The 21,457-nt window shown below is 43.9% G+C and overlaps 1 protein-coding gene across 1 annotated transcript; it reads left to right on the top strand.

Moving 5' to 3' along the window:
- The first annotated feature begins 8,284 nt into the window (after positions 1-8,284).
- LOC108054386 (uncharacterized) lies at positions 8,285-20,042 on the top strand. The gene is made up of 4 exons (XM_017137322.3): positions 8,285-8,327; positions 15,779-16,142; positions 16,502-19,286; positions 19,535-20,042. Exons 1-4 carry the CDS (start codon positions 8,307-8,309, stop codon positions 19,728-19,730), a joined length of 3,366 nt encoding a protein of 1,121 aa, XP_016992811.2. The 5' UTR covers positions 8,285-8,306; the 3' UTR covers positions 19,731-20,042.
- Positions 20,043-21,457: the final 1,415 nt, after the last annotated feature.

Below are 21,457 nucleotides of genomic sequence, written 5' to 3'. Positions count from 1 at the left end.
AGTTCAAGAATTTTATTAATACCAGATGTTATATGTAAGATTAAGAGTCTGTTTTCGAGAATCTGAACAATAGGAGCCGGATGTTGCCGTTTTGCCATGCGGTGAACCGATTAAGTAGGTATTTTCGTTAATAGATCGTCATCTGAAAACGATATCTTTCACCTTTCTAGTCAATTTTTTTTGTAATTTAATTTTGTTTTGCGTATTAATCTTTTTGTAGTGGAGTTTTAGGCGGAATTGTACAGAACACTTTTGGCCGTTTGCCTGGTGTGTCTGGTATAGTCTGTATATAATACAAGTTGCAAAAAGTTATTTGATACAAGATGTTAAATGTAAGATTAGTGAATCTGTTACATGGAAATCCAGATATTACAGGAGCCTCTTGTTGCCGTTTGCCTTGAGGTGAACCTTTTTATTGTTTTTGTGTAATAGTTCGTCATCTGAAAACGACATCTTCCACTTGTAATTACATTTTATTATTAAAAATTTTAGAGTCAATAGTATTACATTTCATTACCGACAGGACTTAGCAGGACAAGGAACTTTACAAAAAGATAGCAGAAAACGATTGCATGGCACCCCAAATTTTGAGAGTTTTATTTTTGATTTTTTTCGATTATTTATTTATTTATTTATGTTTTGTTTATTTATTATTTTTTTTGCTTACTATTATTTATTTATTTTATTTATTTATTTTTATTATTAGGTAGATATTTTTTCAATTATTATTGCAAGATTCCGGAGCTGTAGGTCTTGTTGAAATGTCCCTAGCACACAGCACAGAAGATCTAAATAAAATAGTAGAGAACGTTTGTCAGATCTGCGCAAAACCTATTTCCTTTCCGATCCAATTGCTACACGCAAGGTGCGGTCACGATTTTCACCGAAATTGCTTCGCTACAAAAGCGGGGAAAACAAAAATCTGTCCTGTCTGCTCTAGCTCACTATCCTTCGCATCAGCGGAGAATTTAGCAGTTGATACTCCAACTAAACCTTCTGGCTCAAGAACCAAAACTCCAATAGTGCCACTTAACGTAGTAACTAGGTCGAAAGCTAATCAAGGCAAACCATCAAGCGACATCACAATGCCTACTGGTAACGACCAACAATCGTCTTCAGCCCCGACTGAACCTCAAACTGATTTTCAGTCGGCAATGGCCGAAACTATCAGGGTAGCCATTTCAGAAGCCTTAACGACTGCATTGGCCCAGCAAACAAAATGTTTCGCTGATGCTTTGGCCCAACAAACAAGAACCATGACCCAAGCGTTCGCAGGGAATTCGCAAGCCCAAGCGGCAAATTTTTCGCCTAACCAGATAATGTTAGACCCGATGTATAACCGAGGTAATACCGATCCTCAAGGTCCACCAAATCTAGGTCAGAATCGTAGTAGCAATTATTCGCCTGCCTCAGCAAGCAGCTCCTTAAGGCCAGATAAGATTGCTCAAATCATGGTTGGTTGGAAGCTACGCTTCTCAGGAAAAGGGCCAATGACTGTCGAAGACTTTATATACAGAGTAGAAGCTTTAGCAGGACAATCATTGGAGGGAAATCTTGAGCTAGTGGCTCAGAATGCTAATTTGCTGTTTGACGGAATCGCGAGCGATTGGTATTGGCGTTTTCATAAAAGCGTATCTGCAGTGCGTTGGTTCGAGTTAGTTGAAGGACTTAAAGGCCAATTCAAAGACGATAGAACTGACAGGAACATTCGAGCGGAAATAGACCAAAGGAAGCAACGGGGAAACGAAACTTTCGATGATTTTCATAGGATAATCGCTGCCCTTGCAGATAGACTGTCGCAACCAATGTCAGAGCAAGCAATGGTTGAAACTTTGCGGGCGAACCTCCTTCCAGAAGTCCAACATGAGATTTTGTATGAGCATACCCGAACTGTGCAAGAATTAAGACGACTAGTAAGGACCCGAGAAATTTTTATGCAAACCGTAGGAAAGCCGCAAGGATTTACACCGCGCCACGGACCACCCAGGAGGCAAGTCTGTGAGGTGCAATGTCAGGTAGAGACAGTAACAGAGAGCGAAGAGTCAGATGAAGATCAAGAGTTAGCGGCCATAAATCTGCGATGTTGGAACTGTAAAGAAAAGGGACATCCACATACCAAGTGCCCAGTACCGAAGCGGGTGTATTGTTTCGGATGCGGAGAAGACGGCCAGTACAGTCATACCTGCATCAAGTGCCACCCGACAAAAAACTCAGCAGAGCGTGCCACAAAGGCACGCAAACAGATGGTCTCGAAGGCAACGATGACCGACCAACCAGATTCACTTCACTAACCCCAAAACCAAAATCAACTGTCCAGATTTCTTCCAAAACTGAGTTAGAGAGCAATCATACCACTCGTTCAACAAGCCGTAGGGACAATTACAAAAGTTTAAAAAAGAAAGAACGCAAGCTCTTGCTCTCAGCCATAGTGGGGCAACTTAACGATTTCAGGCCTTACGCGCAGGTTGAAATGTTGGGCAAAATGGTAGTTGGGTTACTGGACACTGGAGCGTCAGTCAGCTGCATAGGTGGGAGTCTGGCTGCAGAGCTACCAGAACTAAATATAAAATACTCTAGAATAACAGCAGGAATTCGAACAGCAGACGGGCAATCCCAACCGATAAGTGGTCGGCTAACTACAGAAGTGTCCTTCCGGAGCGAAAAGAAAACACTAACCTTCTATGTAGTACCATCCCTAGCAGGAGATTTGTATCTAGGAATAGATTTTTGGAAGCATTTCCAGTTATTACCCGAAGCCTTCCGGGGCAACAATCCAATAGTGGCAGCATTAGAAGAGCCAATATCTCGTGAGCTCTTGCCTGACCAGCAACAAGCGCTACTTCGTGCAATTAAGCTTTTCCCGTCGTACGCGGCGAAAGGTCTGGGAAGGACCCAACTACTCTCACACTCCATTGATGTGGCTCAAGCAAAACCCATAAAACAAAGGCACTATGCGGTATCTCCGGCAACGGAAAAACTTATGTATGCGGAACTGGATAGAATGCTAGAGCTAGGTGTAATAGAGGAGTCGTCCAGCGCTTGGTCCTCACCAGTAGTTCTGGTCCAGAAACCTGGTAAAGTAAGGCTGTGTATTGATAGCCGAAAGCTGAATGAAGTGACGGTTAAAGACGCATATCCAATGCCACTTATTAATGGAATTTTAGGTAGGCTCCCAAAAGCAGAATTCATAACTAGTTTGGATCTAAAAGACGCCTTTTGGCAGATCCCGCTAGATGCTAATTCAAGGGACAAAACAGCATTCACAGTGCCTGGAAGACCCCTCTATCATTTTGTTGTTATGCCCTTTGGGCTATCTAATTCTCCCCAGACTATGTGTAGGCTAATGGATAAGGTGATCCCAGCGTCTCTAAGGAACGAGGTGTTTGTGTACTTAGACGACTTACTAATAGTCTCAGATACTTTTGAAAGACATATAGAAGTTCTGAAAGAGGTTGCGTCCCACCTTCAAAATGCCAAATTGACCATAAACGTAGAAAAAAGCAATTTTTGCATCAAGGAGGTTAAATACTTGGGACATGTGATTGGCCATGGAACCGTAGGCACAGACCCAGATAAAATATCCGCAATTCTGGAGTTCCCTAGCCCTCGCTCCATGAAACAGGTTCGCCGTTTCTTAGGAATGACGGGTTGGTATAATAAATTCATAAAAAACTTTGCCGCGTTAGCTTCTCCAATAACCGATACGCTCAGAAACAGAAAGAAATTTGCTTGGACTGAGGAAGCTCAACGAGCTTTTGAAATCTTGAAAGAACACATGTGTACGGCCCCTGTGTTGCATAGCCCAAATTTTGACGCTCCCTTTTCCATCCATTGTGATGCAAGCAACACTGGAGTGGGCGCGGTTCTAATGCAGGACGACGCCGAGGGAAACGAAGTTCCAATCTCCTTTATGTCCAAGAAACTAAACAAATGTCAATCAAATTACACAGTCACAGAAAAGGAGTGTTTGGCAGCTGTTTTGGCGGTAAAAAAATTCAGGGCATATGTGGAGGGACAAGAGTTCACAATTATTACCGATCACGCGTCCTTAAAGTGGCTAATGTCCCAGGGAGACCTCAGTTCTCGTCTTGCACGATGGTCCTTAAAATTGCAGGGATTTAAGTTCAAAATCAGCCATAGAAAAGGAAGTCAAAATGTAGTACCAGACGCCTTGTCAAGGACTTTTACGGAAGACCTTTCGGGCTTGGAAATATCTAGTTTAGTGGATATGGATGCCAGTGAGTTTAAAGGGAAAAATTACGAAGATCTAAAAGCAGCTATTTCCACAGGAGTACAACAATTAGGTGAGGTTAAGGTCAGCAACGGATTTGTTTATCGTCGCGCTGAGCACGCTGCAGACGAGAAAGTGGCAGATGAATCCTGTTGGAAGCTGTGGCTTCCTAAAGAGCTAGTTCCAGATTTGTTAAAAAAAACGCATGAAGATCCCTTAGCAGCACACTGTGGCATAGCCAAAATGTTAGAAAACTTGAGAAGATATTTCTATTGGCCAAATTTAGCGGTAGATGTAAAAGATTTTGTCAATAGGTGCGAAGTGTGCAAGACAACAAAGCATCCCAGTCAGACTTTGAGACCAGCCTTGGGAAATACTGGCCAATCTGAAAGGATTTTTCAAAGGCTCTACGTCGACTTTTTAGGGCCGTATCCGCGTAGCTCGGAAGGGCATATAGGGCTTTTTATTGTAGTCGATCATGCTTCAAAGTTTCCCTTTCTGAAAGCCGTAAAGAAATTTACGACAGAGGCTATTCTTCCATTCCTTGAAAAAGAAATCTTCCATTGTTTTGGCGTACCGGAAACTATTATTTCCGATAATGGAGTGCAGTTCAAATCAGTGGCGTTCAACGCTTTACTTGAGAGATATGGGATCGCACACTCCTATACGGCGATTTACGCTCCACAAGCCAACGCCTCAGAAAGGGTCAATAGATCGGTGTTAGCTGCCATCAAGGCGTACATAGATCTGAGTCAAAAGAACTGGGATAGTAAACTTAGTAGCATCTGTTGCGCGTTGAGGTCAAGTTTTCATTCGGCCATAAAAACGACACCGTACAGAATGGTTTTTGGGCAGCACATGGTAGTAGATGGAAAATCATATAAAATCATTAGGGAGCTAGGATTGCTAGAGGATAGAAATGTACAGTTCAGTAAGGATGACTCGCGAGACATAATAAGGCGTACGGCTCAGGATTCGATGGAAGCCCAAAGGGAAAGGAATGAAAGGGCTTATAACTTGCGGAGCCGAATTGTGTCTTACAGACCGGGTCAAGAGGTCTTTCGCCGGAACTTCCAGCAAAGCAACTTCGCAAAGGGTTTTAGCTCAAAGCTAGCACCGGTTTTTATAAAGTCTAGGATCCGAAAAAAACTGGGTTTGGCCTATTATGAAATTGAGGACCTCCAGGGAAGGTTAATTGGCAAATACCACGCGAAAGACTTGCGACAATAAGACAAGCTGGGATCTCCCTTGTGTCGATAGCTCACCCCAAGTGAGATTTTGGTGGGGGGGAACTGTAGGATTGCTTGTCTTTTGGCTAAGATTGCTTTCGGCCCAAAAGTAGGCAACAGAGTTTGGTCTACATGGTTTAGTAGAAAATATAGTCTCTTGAGCCAGAACTCCCAAAACTTCACCAAATTGGTGAGTAGGCTTGAGCTACAGGTCGGACTCAGGGTCCCGACCCGAAGTCAATTTCGTTTGGAGTCACACCAAAATTACCAGTGGATCGAAGAAGAAGTTAGTTGCAAGTGCAAAGATCAAAGTTACACAAATTAAAGGAAATCCAAAATTTCCAAAATTCCCGGCAATCGCCGTTACAAGTGGCTTAAAAACCAAAAAAAAAACACAAGTGCTAAAGTGCCAACCCCTAGTGGGTAAGTTTTTTGAGTGCGAGAAGTTGATAAAGTGGTGTTTGAACGCCGTAATGTTTTTAGGTGGCACCTAATTACATAACCCCGGTCCGCCAAAAGCCAGGCTTGGGCGTAAGAGGCGTCTGGAGAACAAAAGCGCCAACAGGAGTGAAGTTATATATCCATCAACCGATCAATCAGCACCAGCAGCAGCAGCAGAATCCGAGATCCCTCAGCAGCGACAATAGCGCCGAGAATTTGATTTATTTATTATCTACATATTTTATTATCATTATCTACATATTTTTTCTACTTTCTACATCTACGTTTATATGTTGTAGAATAGCCCAGTAGCCAACAAAATTTAGGCTAGGGTCCATTTACCGGCAATACAATCCGTAAGCCGTAGGGAAATATAGCCCAAGAAGACAAAAAAAAAATGAATTAATCAACCCCTCAAATACTAAATCATTTCGAATTACATTTAAAACTTAAAGTTTCGAATTTTACGCGTCATTATACGCCACTAGAAGCAGATTGAAGCTGAATTTTAGTTTAAGTAGTTTTAAGAGAATAGTTATAATCAAGAGAGTAGGTCAATAACAGGGAAAATATGCATTAGAGCTGAGCAGTCCCGTCTTCCCATGTACTTTTCCCTTCCCTCTCCCATGTCTTAACGGCAGAGTACCGTACCGCTGTAGAGTACGAGTAAGGCGAGTGAGAGTAACGCTAGCGATCTCTTATGTAGTTGAGGTTCTCTTTCACAGGCCCCCTTCGAGAAGCGCTTCTTCGTGGGAAAACAAAGTGAGTCGATTTAATGTCATAAGAATCTCAACTACCCTTTTTAAATAGAACAAAAGTCTAAAGAGAAAATTTAACTTGTTACAAAATAAAAAATTCACCCCTCACTTAAATGCTGTAATAAAAAAAAAAAAAATTTAAAGAAACTACAAACTCCAAAAAAATGTCCTCCCCATAAAGCCCAAACCACAACTCCCTGCTCAATAATATAAAGTTTTAAGCCACACATATCATGCCATAATTTTACATACCTACACCCATTATACCCGCTCTCTACATTTGTATTATTTCATGTAAAAGCTAGATGTTATATACATGAGCACTGAAATATTCAGCGATCGCTAAATTTAATTTTTATTCATTAAATTCGCAATTTTAAGTTCAATCTATATGTTAATCACTTCTTAGGATCCTAATGCTCTTGTTTAGAATTAAATTTTGTCAGTTAATAGGATTATTCTATGTTTAAAAATAAAATTTATAATGTTGTCTAAAGTTGAGTAGAGTCCATAGGGAAGCCATGCGTCGTCGAATGTTATCTGTCGTGTAAAGTGTAGTCGCCTTTTAGGGATCGCCATAAATATATCTGGTCGATGGTGATCATGGTAGGGAGGGCAAGTCAGCTTGAACAACCGCTGACATAAAGGCACTACATCCTTGTTCGTCCTTATCTGTCCTTTGCTAGTCAATAGTCCGGTCCATTAGTCCTGTGGAGATCCTCGTACCCTTTAGCACGCGAAGTAATAAGATTTTGTTGTTCGTCTATAGAGCAAGTAGCAGCGTTCTTAAAACCTATCCCCGACCCCCCTCTACTGGTAACTCATGCCGGAACCAGCGCGTGCTCTACGTAGGCTACAAATTACACCAGCTCTCGAAACGTAGTTCGCTACAATCTGCACAAGCCGATCATTAGGTCTTCGATTGTGCTTTTGTTTTGGGCCATTTCTCGTTGGTTGTTGTTGCTGTGGCCGAGCATTGTATTTTTGGCGTGGCTCTCTTAATGTGCCCACTTTTGGGTTTGTTTGTCCGACATTTTGCCGGCGATTTTAACACACATTGACCAGACAGACAGCTGGCGGCACAATTTCGGTTTTCGTTTTCATTACGGGCTACTCTCTTTCATTTCCCCGTCTGAAGCATTTGCCATTGAAAGTAAAATCGCCTTGTTTTTGCTGCTGGCATCCAGATTCACTTTCGATGCTTTGATTGAGAACACTTGAATCTGGTATTGGTATCTTCAAGTTGAACCGCACAAACCCACCACGAGGTGAGAGGCTCCAGACCATCTTCAGCTGGCGAAGACGAAGAGATGGAAACTCTCTCGGCCGCTTCGCTCTTTTGCCTCGTCTTCGTTTTCTTCGTTTGGGCCCAGTTGCTGGCCACATTCGACTTAAAGTTTCAGTTACAATACGGCAGCGACTCGGCCTGGTTGCGATTCCCAAAATTGCTCCGCGCGTGTCTTGAAATTGCGAGTGCGTGTCCTGAAGGATAATCCCTTAGAAAAGAGTGGGTGCAGTGCAAGATCGACTATATTTACATCAAATTTTTTAATTTAAATTAAAACGCGAGTGTCTATTAAATATAGTTTTGATTTTCAGCAGCTGTTTCGCCAGGAGCCACGGGATTATATTGCATCCTTTCTCAAGATGAGAACTTTGCCATTTTTGGTAAGTGGGTGGAAGGGACCATCGCCTATTTTCATTGCTAAGTGGCCATAAGTATGCACTTATGCAACCAGCTAGCGATCATTAATCTCCAGAGGTGTCATCGCTGGCCTGACCTGCGATCTGCGACCTCTTCCCGCTTCGTTGACATTGACAAATCGTGTCATTCCATTACGGCAGGGCCCCAAAAACAAAAGTGAGCGAAGTAAGCCAAGTGTAAATTGCCTTCCGGCTGCCGCGACTCCAATACCTTAACTTGGCACTTGTTACGCGAAGAAATGTCTGCCTATCTCATGGATCTCTGTATCCATGCGATCCGCACATGTGCGGATTTGCCCAGCAAATTGTCTCATTGTTTCCACGAATCTTGTTAGCACTGCCATTGCCTGATTTGCACATTTCCCCGGGAAAACTAAAGCAAAGGTTTCTTGTTTTTGCATTTACAAATTTCTTGGCCTCGAATGTGATGGCTGATCATGGGGATTTTCTGCCCACAGAGTATTATATGGATTTTTTTGATGATTGATTGAGTGATTTTCCTAGCAGACACAAGACACAAGACATAAAGAGATATGGAAATTAGTAATGGTATTTTTGGTACATAACAAAAGATTTTATTTTCGATTTGTTATAACAAAAATCTTGTTAGGGCCTCTTCTTGCTTTTCCTATTTTATTTTTGGCATTGAAGACTGAATTAATATTGTTGCTTTTGAATGATTGACTTACTAAAATGTTATGTATGATTAAAAAAATGTTAAATGTTTATTTAGGTTTCCAAAACAATATCACAACTTGCGAGCAACAAAGATTGTAGTTTTTACTTAAGGTTTTTGCTTGTTACTTCTTAATTTCACTTTATATTTCCTGCCGTGTTTCCTGCGAAACCTGAAGAAACCAGTACTTGGTTATTATATTTTGATCTGTAATATCAAGCCGGAACAATTGTTTTTTTCCGTGCATCTCATTATTTACTCAATCATATTCCTTTTGCAATCTGGAATCACATGCAATCAGCCACCTGCTGAAGAACCGAATGGGGCAGTCGAGCTGCGCTCATTTAACGTCTTCATCTGCATCATCAGCAAAATCAACACGAGATTCGAGAGTATGAGCATGGTTATATCCAAACTGTCCTCCTTTCGATCTCAGTCAGTTCGTCTGCCTTTCAAAAGCGAGGCGCCAAATGGCCATCAGATGTGGCTTGATGTGGCTTTTGCAAAACAGCATTCGGCAGAGATGACTCTAAACTTTTGCAGCCGAAAATCCCCCTGATGATCATTAGTGGCTGCCATAGCTATTTGGATCATGAAGTGTGTGTGTAACCTTTACAAAAGACATGTAAGTGGCTTCGTTTATTGAACTTCTTTTCTGCGCTGCGGCCAGACTACATTCAATGCAATTCCGAATAAATGCCAAAGTGGAACTGGCCCAGAAAGTAATTATTTGGTTTTGTGTAGGGAAACTACGAGTATTTCATGGCTAATTTTCGGGGCAAATTGGAAAAGAAAATGCTGATTGTCATTGCGCATGTTTGTTCAAGACGAAGAATGGGCTTACTTTCTGTTCAAAGCTTTTGGCCATTTGGCCAGCGGCTATTCACGACACCCATTGACTTCAGACTTCAGCACCTGCTGTTGTGTTGTGTCTCTATTTCTGTTGCTGTTTCAGTTTCCCCTGGCCCAAAACTAGTGGTTCCCCAAATAGGCCGAGGCTGAGCATATTTTAATATGCTGCACGCATGCAAACTGTCCATTTGCTGCTTGTCGTGGAGTGTAGAAAGTTGATTGGATTTATTTCGTCTTCGGATTGGGACTATGATTTTGATTCGATTATTATTGTGTATTTGGATTGGATTTGGCTGGCCGAAAGTTTTCGGCAAGTGCAGAAGCCCTGCGATTTTTTGTTGGTTTTTAAATAACAAGGAATGCACCTTTCACTTCTCGTTCAATTATTTCCTTGCTGGGGCATCGAGAGATGCGATGGCCACCAAATAAAAGGAAAACTTTTGCAATTGAAGACGAGTTGCCAGTGGCCAGTTTTTCGGCTCGCCAAGCCGCCAGATGTGAATGTACCAGCGAGATGAGGAGATGTACCATGGATGCGATGGGGTTGCGGCGACACACGAATTCATATATTTCGGAATGCGGTTTTCGACCGCAGACAATTTTCTGTTTGGCGCGCAATTACACTGCACAAAGTACTCTGTACAAGTATCCGCAATTCGGTGGTCATCGTGCGGGCTTATATTTATTTAATTAAATGTTGCTCAAGCGAGCAGAGCGACCAGCATCTTGAACTGCAGACGACTGCACGCATTCCCCATTTCGGCATGAATATTAATGACGAACCGAAATTGCTCGGATGTCGATTAGGCAGCAGCAGCCTACTAATTTGTGGCGTTAACATATTTTTCGGGCTGCCTCTTAATTATTTGTCTTTTCACCGGCGATGAGAGGGCGAAAAAGAGAGCATTACGTAACTGTGTTGGTCGTGAATGCGGCCAGAGTTCATCGCGGTTCCGGCTGGCCATCCATCCTATCGGCGACCTGACTGAACGACGACCAGGTTTGTTTAATTTATGCGAGCTCTTTCTTCTTCGAGGGTTACTACCGATTGTTTATTTGATTTTTATTTATTTTATGCAACGACCTTGCTCATCGCTTAGCTCGTCACCGCGGTTAAGTAATTAAAAGGAAGACATAAACCCGAACCACTGACCGCCCTCAACAGAAATGGCTTTTGGAATTGGTTAGTTAATTGGGATTGTATCATTTGATTGGCTGCTAAATTAGGACTTACCTTTCATTTCCCAATGGCCGCAAGAGACGAGCTTCGCCTCGAGTTCGTTGCCTAAGTCTTTTGTTTTTGCCTCCTTTCGGTGGCAATATTTGCAGTGGTGGTCAATTGTTTTCCAGGCAAACCAACTATAGGTGTTGGACACACTGTAGACACTCTGCCTGGTCACTCGTGTCTTACCAGCTAATTTGTTTGATTTGTCGCCGTTTGCATAACCCGTTTGTTGTCACTACGCCAATACGCAATATTTGTTCGATTGCCTTTCAATTTACTCATTACTCGGTAATTTGCAATTGACACATTGCAGAAATTGCACAAATGACAGAAATATGAAGTGAATTGCAATGGTCAAATTACCACCGAGATCTCTGGAGCAATTCTGCCCTCATTTGAATGGGGGAAAAGCCTGCAATCAATTCGAGAGATCCCTTTGGAGTGGTTGGACAACTTTTACATTTTCCATTTGTCTTTGGCCTGCACTGGATTCCAAGCTATGCAGCTTCATCTCCCAGCGTTCGACAGTAGTGGCCATTATGCAGATCAGCTTGGCTGGCGGGGCTCACGCACAGGTCCGACCCGCTAAGACCACTTCCCACCACTTGGCCACTTGTCGGCACAGGTGGACCTTCTGCTGCCGGCCAGCTTTCTCGGGGCCAATCCATGTCACGCGGAGATATACACAGCAAAAACAGCACGTAAATTGTTAATTATTTGGGGAATTTTTCACACCAAAACAGCTCCTATCGTTGTCATGTCAGCGGGTCATCTAAAAACTTGGCTTATCTTATTAATCAGAAACGTCTTCTTTGAAATGCTTTTGAGGAAGTTTCTTGTGCTTACTTATCTGTTGAAAGTGGATAAACATTACAAAATAAACAAATAAATAGACATCAATATTATTATAGTAATTAAAAACAATGGGACCGAAAACATTAATTACTTGTGAGCGATTTATGATTTATGATGTGAAAAATAACACTATTTTCCTTCATGTCTCTCTAATAATCTCTAAAAATTGGTTTCCCAATAATTTTACAATACTTTTTAATTTTAATTTTACTGATTGATAAAAGCAATAAAGTAATCGAAAAAGGTTTATAATTTACTAGCAGTGCTTTTAGATTTTATCCCAGATTTCATTTAAGTTAAGGTAGTGGCAACTATTAGGCAACTATTACCCCGACTCCCCAAAGCACTCAATTATTTATATTGGAATGATTTTGCATAAACAGATGGTGGGAAATAAGATGACGGCGACTTAAAATAGTTTTCGTTTGAATTTTTCTCTGTGTGCACTTAACCCGCCAGAGAAGCGGCAGCGGCAGCAGCAGAAGAAGCATTAAAACACTTTCATTTTTCATTTCATTTAATAATTCATCATATTTTTCACCTTTTGTTTCTCCGCGTCGTCATCGTTTTTGGCGTTATCTGAGGCGCCCCCCGCGAAATTTATGGTTTATAGTGTAACCTGGTCCACATTTTCCCGGCTGGCGTGTCGCTTACTTCCGTTTTTGTTTGGTCGTTTGCCACTTCTAAGAGACAATGACGGCATGAAAGCGATAAATGTTTTATTTTCGTACGCGGCTGTTTTTTACGCCATTTATCGGTGGGTTCGGGGTGTTCGGGGGTCTACGATCTGTGTGAGCAGAGCTCGCATGCCAAGTTTGTCGCTGCAGTCTTTCGTTTGTTTTCGCAAGTCTCACATTTTCTACGCCTCAATTTGAGCGCTCACTTCCTTTCTTTCTTGATTCCTGTTGATCTGGTCGCGCTACAGTTATTCCGTTTGGACAGCTGCTGCTTATGCAACCAGGGTCTGGGATTTAATTATAAGGATTTACCTGATTGTTGGCAATTTCGCGCGAAAACGAACGCGAAAGTGACGCATTACTTACATCCGCCTCGGTTTCGTTTCTCTGTCACTTATACCTTATATTTTTCCCCTTTATCTTGTTTTTTGGCAATGGAACGGGAAATGATGTCAGTTACGGTTTATGACTAATGTTCTTTGGCAACTTTTGCATCACTCGGCGATGACTGAGTGACGTTCCTAGCCACTCGCTTAATTGGCCTGCAGACAAGTTGCGATTCTGGGCTAACTGCTGGCTTACCATCTTGGTTCGCACGAAGATGACTTTCAAGTTGTGGGCCTGGGCCAGAATAATTGTGCCGTGTCACAAGCTGATTGTCTTTGCAATCTGCCATCTGCAATCTATTCACATGACAGACAGCCTAACAATGGCAGATCAACTGGCACATATCATAACTGTGCATCATCAAGTGCAGTGTGTATGATGTATAATGATATCTACCCAGCCAGCCAGACAACAAAGCAACCGAAAATAAACACTGTTTACATGAGAACTTCCCTGGCTATTTGTCAGTTGCAAATTCAGACAAGTTGTCGGCCAGATTTCACTTGGCCAATCGTCTCGAACACCAACGCAAACAGCAAACACCAAACGAGCGAAAAACCAACCGCAGAAACGTGCCGCACATCAGTTGTAGCTGCCACTTGGCTCCGGCTCACTTAGCCACATGCCACAAGTTGTTAGTCCTGCGGTCAACTGGTTAACCATCCCCCAGCCCATCTTTCTACCATCTTAACTATTGCACAACAGCAGCAGTTGATTTACACTAGCCCACTAAATGCTTGCCAAAGATTTTCGGGTTTCTTCTGCTGTTTCATTAATAAATTTTTGTCTTTAGCTCGGGTTGCGTAATTCTCTCTTCTTTTAGAGTTTTGGCCAAATGGAGGAAAACTCTGGGGCTGACATCAGATTTATTGGCTTGTAAACATTTTCGTTATGTTAATGTTCGAGTTCAGAGCTGTCGAGTATTTCGGGGCTTTGGCTTTGGCTTTAACTTTGGCTTGAGATGAATTTTGATGGCTTTTTACCCAGAGTGCCGTGGTGTGTAACTTTCTCCCATTGTTAGCATCTTTCTTTTCATGAACTGCTTTTCGGCTGTCTGAATGTCCGTCTGTCTGCCTGTCGATGGTGATGTTGATTTGATTATTTCTCTCTTTTTGTGTCTTTTATTGTTTCTCGTGTGTTTTTCATATTTTGTTTGGCTTTGTTTTGGCAAATCTTTGACATTTGCCCATTGTATGTGGTCAGCGGAGTGTGTGAGCTGCAGAAGCCCTCAAAATGGTGTTTGAGTTAGCCATAGGTCAGTGTGGTATGGTAATGTGACAGTTTCTTTGGGGAAGTGCCTCTTAGATAATCGGTTTGTTTGTGTGGGCCTCGCTGATTAGCATATGTGGCATAACCCCCTGCTGAAGCCAAGTAGAGCTAAAAAGTGAGTGTAGCAGCCGTCATCGGTAATTGCAATTAAAAGAGCATCATTAAGCTGTCAAAATGTCTGCGTTAAAACTGTGAAAACAAAGGAACAGCCTGTCCGCAGGGCTGTCAAAACACGAACTCGCAGCTTCCGTTTTGACATGACATCTTGGCCGCCTCCCCGGGTGAAATATAAAAAGTAAAAACAATGCCATTTAGAGATGCCATAATCAGGCGGGCGGGCGAGACTACCGTCTACCGTGAGATTGCGCATACGCCACCGATCGACGGAGCTTCATTTCAACTGGGCTAAACCCCCGATCTCTGAGGCAGTAGGTAACGCTCATTGTCCGTCGAGTGTGTATTATTTTCACTTCACTTTCTGCTCAGCCATCAAAATGTGTTGTACCCGTACTCGTATATAGATACAAATCAAATGTCAAGCGCCCACACACATACCGGTTGACATTTGCAGTCCAAGTGCAGTTTGGAAAGTTCGGTGAAAAATTCGAAACAGAATTGAGTTTTCCTTTTCGTCTCGTTTGGCATTTTTGCGTGGGCGTGGCCAAGTAAGCCAGAAAGCCAGTGAGCCAGAAAGCGGCTCCCGCGGTCAATTGAAATTCGTCGCCGCACTCCAGGGCAACTTTCACGGCTAAGCTGAAAAGGCCGGGCTTGCCTCTTCCGCCAGTCGATGACTACCGATGACTGATGATGACTCAATGGCCTCCAGTTGGCTGATTAACCGCATCGCGATATGCCAAATTAAAAGGCGAAACCGGGGCGAAATGAGGCTTGCCTTGCCTTTAACCCATCAAGTTGGCGTTGTGTCAATTCTGTGGTCAACAACTCAATCCCAGCCTCTCCACTTTATTTCATTTCAGTTCCATCTCCAAAACTCCAAACAGCCTCAACTTGACATTGACCCAATGCAAAAAAGTGAAAAAATAGACAAACACGTCCACGAAATTTTTGCTGGGCTAATTTGTAGCGGCTTCGTTAACTGGCGATGTTCGAGTTTATTGCGTTTTTAATTCGCCTTTTTTGGGCATTCACCAATTTGTTTTGCCATCTTCTATTTCGGCCGGTAAAAGTTTTTTTTGCGCCTTTTGTCGGGGTCTCGACCTTGTCCACTAGATATCAATTAAAATATTTTGTTTACAGGAGCCATGTGTTTACATGGCATCCAGATTTATCTGGTAGATTTATGGACTTTGCTTTGCTTTGCCTAACAACCATTTCCCCCGAATAAATTTCGCTTTCAAGTCTGATTAGTATCTTTGGCTATGGCCTAATCCTAAACAAAATTTGAATTCCACGAAGTTTTAATTAAAATATTTTGGCACCCGTACTAATCCTCAACTTTCTATTCAATTTCCAGTTGGCGCTGACGCTGTTGGTCATTGGAGCCACGGCGACTGCCTCCTCCAAATACTCCAGCACCACCACCACCACATCGGCGAAGCCAAAAACAGAGATCAAGGGTAAAGTTGAGCCAGAGAAGCCCACCAAGCAGCCGTCGCCATCGGCATCGCCTTCGTCCAAGGCATCCAGCACCACCACCTCCACCACCCGCCAGTCGAAGGCCTTGAAGCCGGGAGAGAATCGCGGCAAGAGAACGCTCTACGACTTCGGAAACGCCGGCTATCTGTATCCGGAAGTGGCCTCTCGGAGGGCTGGCTATGTGGACAACACGGCTAGCTATTATCCCCAGACTGGCTACTACAATGGTCAAAATGCAATTGGTAAGTAAACCGAAAAGATTTGATTTTCATTTTCACAGATTACTAATAGAACTTCGCCTAGAGTCTTAAAAAAAATTAATTTATTTTCTTAAAGTATAAAATGTGTAAAATCTTTTCAAAAATTAAAACTTAATTTCCAATTTCATAAACTTAAAACGAATACTTATTTTGAGTGCACTCATTAAACAGAAACAATCAGTTTCGATTGGTAGTAGAATCGCAAAATACTAGGCTATTAAGAAAATGATTTTCCAGCTGTATTAAAATAATAAGAATGACTTTAACAAGACTTAAATGCTGTGAAAGTGAAAAGTTTTAATTTATAATTAAATCTAATTCCCAAATCTTTCCAATTTCAGCTCAATACCCCGGCAACTTTGGGCCCGCCTACGCGCAATATCCTCAGTACTTGGAGGCTCCAGAGCCCATCATCGAGATCATCATCAAGGATGCCAATGAAACTCTGGCCGAAGAGCCCGCCCAACCAATTGTGACGAAGAAAAAGAAGAAGAAGGAGAAGGTGCACGTGTTCTATGTGAACTACAAGAAGGATCAGAACAACAAGTTGCATTTGGAGTCACCGATTGCCTCGCTGAACAACGATGATAACGAGGAGGAGGAAGAGGAGGAGGAAGAGGTCATCCAGTATCCCGTGACGCCACTGCCCCCGGTGAAATCAACCACCCTGCGTACCATTATCCATCCGGACTCGGAGAAGTTCCACAGCAATTCGGGGATCCATGTGTCCTTTGGAGCCGAGAACCAGCACCAGACTGGTCACATTCTGGAGGAGCACGATGCCGAGAGCATTCAGCGCCAGGTGGTGGCTCTTCCTCCCTCGGTGTCCTCCAAATCGGAGGGTGGATATATCAGCAACACACGAGCGGATTACGGCCGAGAGAATAACTTTGGATCTCGACCAGGACCCATTTCGAATCTACTCTTTGGTAGCAACTACCAACAGTCCAACATTAACTACCAGCAGCAGCAACAGCAATTGCCCACGCAGCACGGCAGCAACTACTTCAGGCCACCGGCTGCCTTGGTGGGTCCTCCTCCCAGCTACCCTAAGCCAGCGGCACAGGTGCAACAGGTGCAGCAGCAACATCGGCCAAGCATCACCCAGCAGCAGCTGCCCTCCACTTCCTCCCAGACAATTTTCAATAAGCTGGTGCAACAGTCGCAGTACTATATTAACCACAATCAGCAGTACCCACAGCAGCAACATCACCAGCAGCAGCAACAGCAGCATCAGCAGCAACATCAGCAGCAACATCAGCATCAACAGCAGCAGCAACATCAGCAGGCACCACAGCAACAGGCACCGCAGCAACAGCAATATCAGAAGCCTCCCCACAAGCAGGTCCAAGTGCCATTCTTTCCCACAATTCCCCCGAAAAGCGTCACTCCTGCGCCATATCAGCCCGTCAAGTTCCGTCCCACGCCAGCACCTGTGTCCCAGGTGAAACCAATTCCACTGCCCGTCCAGTTGGATAATGCCAACTATCAGCAGCAGCAGCAACACTATCAGCCGCAGCAGCAGCAGAAGTTGCCGCATCAGCAGCAATCTTATCAGTTTGTGCGTCAGCCGCAATTCGTGCAGCAGCCACAGTTTGTGGTGCGCTCGCCCACTCCACCACCAGAATACTACTCGCAACAGAAGCAGCAGGCACAGCAGCAACATTCCCAGCAGCAACATCACCAGAGCGGCCTCAACTATTTCGACATTAAGCCTTCCAAGGAGACGGAGCTGCTCAAGTCCATTCCCAAGTTCGAGCAGCACATCACGGAGACGGTGCAGAATCCCATTGCTCCCTCGCAGCAGCCACAGGTGCAATATCAGCAGCAGCAGCAACACCAGCAGGTGCATCAGCAACATCAGCAGTTTGCCTATAGCAGCACGCGGAATGAGGTGATCCACGATGTGCCCGCGCCCAATTTGGGACCCACTGCTGCCCAGCAGCCCATCTCTGGACACTATGTAACAGCCGGATCTTCGGGTGCCCACCATTCCCAGCAGCAATCTCACTTTGCCAGCTTCCCCAGTGAGGCTCCATCGCAGCCTCCCGTCTACGCGGAGTCCACCCATGGCCAGAAAGTGATGGTCGTGACCCCAGTGCCCCCTTCTTCCAACTACGTGACCTACAGCCAGTACTCCCAGTTGCATTCCAATGAGCCGGTGGTCCATGTCAATGCCCAGTCGGCGGCTCTGCAGGCTCAGGCCAGCACCAACTTTGCCCAACAGCCCAGGCAGCCAGCCTCCTCCACCGACAACTCACCCTTCAGTGTGTCCACCTTCCACTCGGATGTGTTCAAGGAGCTGGAGCAGCGCAACCAGAAGGATAAGCAGGTGGCGCCACAGCAGCAGGCTCTAAAGATTGCCGCCCCCGCTCCCACACCCGCTCCTTCCGCCTCTCCCAATGGCAAGGCCTCGCAGACGCTGCTCCAACTGCCCGACGAGGTGCCCGATGATCTCCGCCAGCAGCTCTTCTCCTCGGGCATCCTGAACAACGCGGACATCTCCATTCTGGACTACGACAAGCAGGGAGATATTGCCCTAGAGAACCTGCCCGCCGAGCATCTGCAGCACTTCTACGGAGCCGGCGGTGGCGCCCAGATTGCCGAGACCAAGAAAGTTTTGACCGTGGTTAAGCCCAATGGCGATAAGGTGGCCATTAGTGAGAAGCAGCTGGATCGCGTTAAGCAGACCAATTCGCTGCCCCAGAAACAGGATTTGGATGTCAAGGTGGTGCGGTATGATCAGAGCCAAGGTCAGAGTGTCAGCGACAAGTATGTGCGCACCGATGCCACAGTGGTGACTCCTGTGGATTTGGCCGAGCGGCAGCAGTACAACCGCTACTTGCCCCTGAAGATCAACGGAGCCCAGTTCCCGATTCCCGACAGCGAGGAGCTGCTGGGCAAGCGGATTGTCAGCGTGGTGGTTCTGGCTCCCGTGGAGGCCCAGAATCCCGGACAGGCGAGCGGTGAGGCGCGAAGTGCCGACGGCAAGGAGGTCAAGTTCCTGGGCGGTGAGCTCATCAAAACGCTGGTGAAGAAGCCCACCAAGGACAACTTTAAGCGCTGGCTGGAGAAGGAGGCGCGCACGGATCTGGAGCTGCAGTCCGTCGTCCTGCTGGTGGCCAAGTGAGTGAATTATAGCGATAGTTTCGGAATAGTTTATAACTATAAACACTTTCCATCGAAATTTTGGTTAAGAAAAAAATTGTTGCATACTTTTAGACACTTTCATAAATTATTTTAAATTTCTGGAGGTTCCACAAACGCTTAACCCTTACATTTCAACAAAAATAATATAGATTGATGTATAAAATGGTTTAGCGTTCTAGAACCTCCTTAAGTACCTTCTAAACTATTAATTTTTTCCTTTCCAGATCCACCGATGCCTCCGCGGAGCAGGAGATCTTCATGTACGACATTGGAACGGGCAGCATCAACCGGTTGAATGGAGAGCTCTCCAGCACATTCGTCAATGTGGCCGAGGAGAACGCCAGCAGCGAGGATCTAGAGCACGCCGCCACCTTGGACCCCAGTTCGCTGGAGTCCATGATGCATCTGCGCCGCAGATAGACATCGCGATCGAGTCGAGTCGCCGCAGTCCACAACAAAATGCCATTTAGCTACTCAACTAGAGACATGATCATCGTGCGCCCCTGAAAACCCCCCCTGAATTTTACTACTTCCTTAGTTTTTTGTTTTCTACACTTTCCTTACTCTTTCCTCAGGTTGCACATTTTTCACTCAAAAAAAAAAAGAGAAACTCGTTTCATTGATCACGGCATTGCATCCAATCCTCTCGTAGTATTTCCATTTTGTAAATATTCTATGCTGATGTTACAATTATCGTAATTTAAGTTAATTTACGTAAAAATATTAAAATAAACAAGAAAATTAAAAAAAAATGGTGTCATTTAATTATATTTGAAAAATTCTGTGGGACAGATACATATATTGAGATATATATATTTTGAGATGATCTAGTGTATTGCTGAAGTTTTAAATGTTTATTCATTTAAATAAAAATTGATTGAAATTGTAAAATAAATTACCTTTGGATAAAAATTTGTACATGAATTCTACATATACACATATACATCAGTCGTTATTTAACTTGTGAAATTTAGTTCCACTTATTCAGAAAGTGTTTTATTAGGCGTAACGCTAATTTCCATTTAAACGATTAACATCATTATTATCAAGTATAATGACCATTTCCGATGTCAAAAGTAAATAAATGTAACGTAGTATAGGTAGTAAATGTAAGTAACTCCCGTTAGTACCAAAAACAACCAACCTCACTGACAGCGCCACTGTGCATGTAATGGCCATGTAAAGCCAATGTAAAGTTGGGGTTACTTTTAGTGTTTTTCAAATAGAAGACCACTGTGTTACGATAATATCAAACAATATAGTCTTATGATTAAGAACAAACTTGTTAATGTTCAATTAAAATATTCTAGACTATAATTTCCATGTAAATCTAACCCAGTTTTCGTTGCTTACCATGTTGTTCAGATCAGGCAGCTATTCGAGATTCGAGGGCAATATCAGCTGTATTGGACCCCTTAATTTGGGCCAAGGTTAGCCGGTGGCCACTGCAGTCTCTGCGATGCTGGCTGGCAAGAAGTTAAACGTGTCTCGATAGCAGGACAAGATTTCGCAGCGCCCACAAATCACACGCATACGTGACCCAGCCATATATATTATACACATATATATATGCCCCGATATCGGATCTGGTCCACGGCGGTAGACGTGACTAGAAGCTGCCGAAGAGAGTTGGCCAAAAGCGGGGTTTCTCTTAGGCCGCTCTTTCTTTGTTTTTCCTACTTGACTGGTTGTTTTGACGTGCTTTTTTGGGCTCGGTAGGTGCAACAAGTCGCCGCGACTATAATTACATGCAGTTTATTTTTAGCCCCGCAACTACGCACGCCAGCAACAACAACTACAACATCTGCCCCGGCAGCAACTTGCAACTACCAACTAGCAACAAGCAACCAAAAGCAGCAACTCGCAAGTCGCGTAGACTGGCAAACGGCCAAATGCAGCGATAACAGCACAAAAACTGCAGTACATACTCGTAAAACGAAGCCTGGTTTTTCACGTTGGCCATATGTATGTAAGTATGTATGAGCATATAGTGCTGCATATACAGTACCGGCTGAATTGGCGCTGCTGTTGCCAAGAGTGAGTTGTTTCAGCTTCAGATATGGGGATATACGACGGGTCGGGCCATCCGTTTTGAATGTTTATTTGACTTATGCAATGTGCGAGAGTTTTTCAAAACATTTTCGTTG

This window comes from Drosophila takahashii, chromosome 2R, assembly GCF_030179915.1.
Source record: "Drosophila takahashii strain IR98-3 E-12201 chromosome 2R, DtakHiC1v2, whole genome shotgun sequence".
In the NCBI taxonomy this organism is placed as follows: Eukaryota; Metazoa; Arthropoda; class Insecta; order Diptera; family Drosophilidae; genus Drosophila; species Drosophila takahashii.
This window is presented reverse-complemented; position numbering and strand designations above follow the sequence as displayed.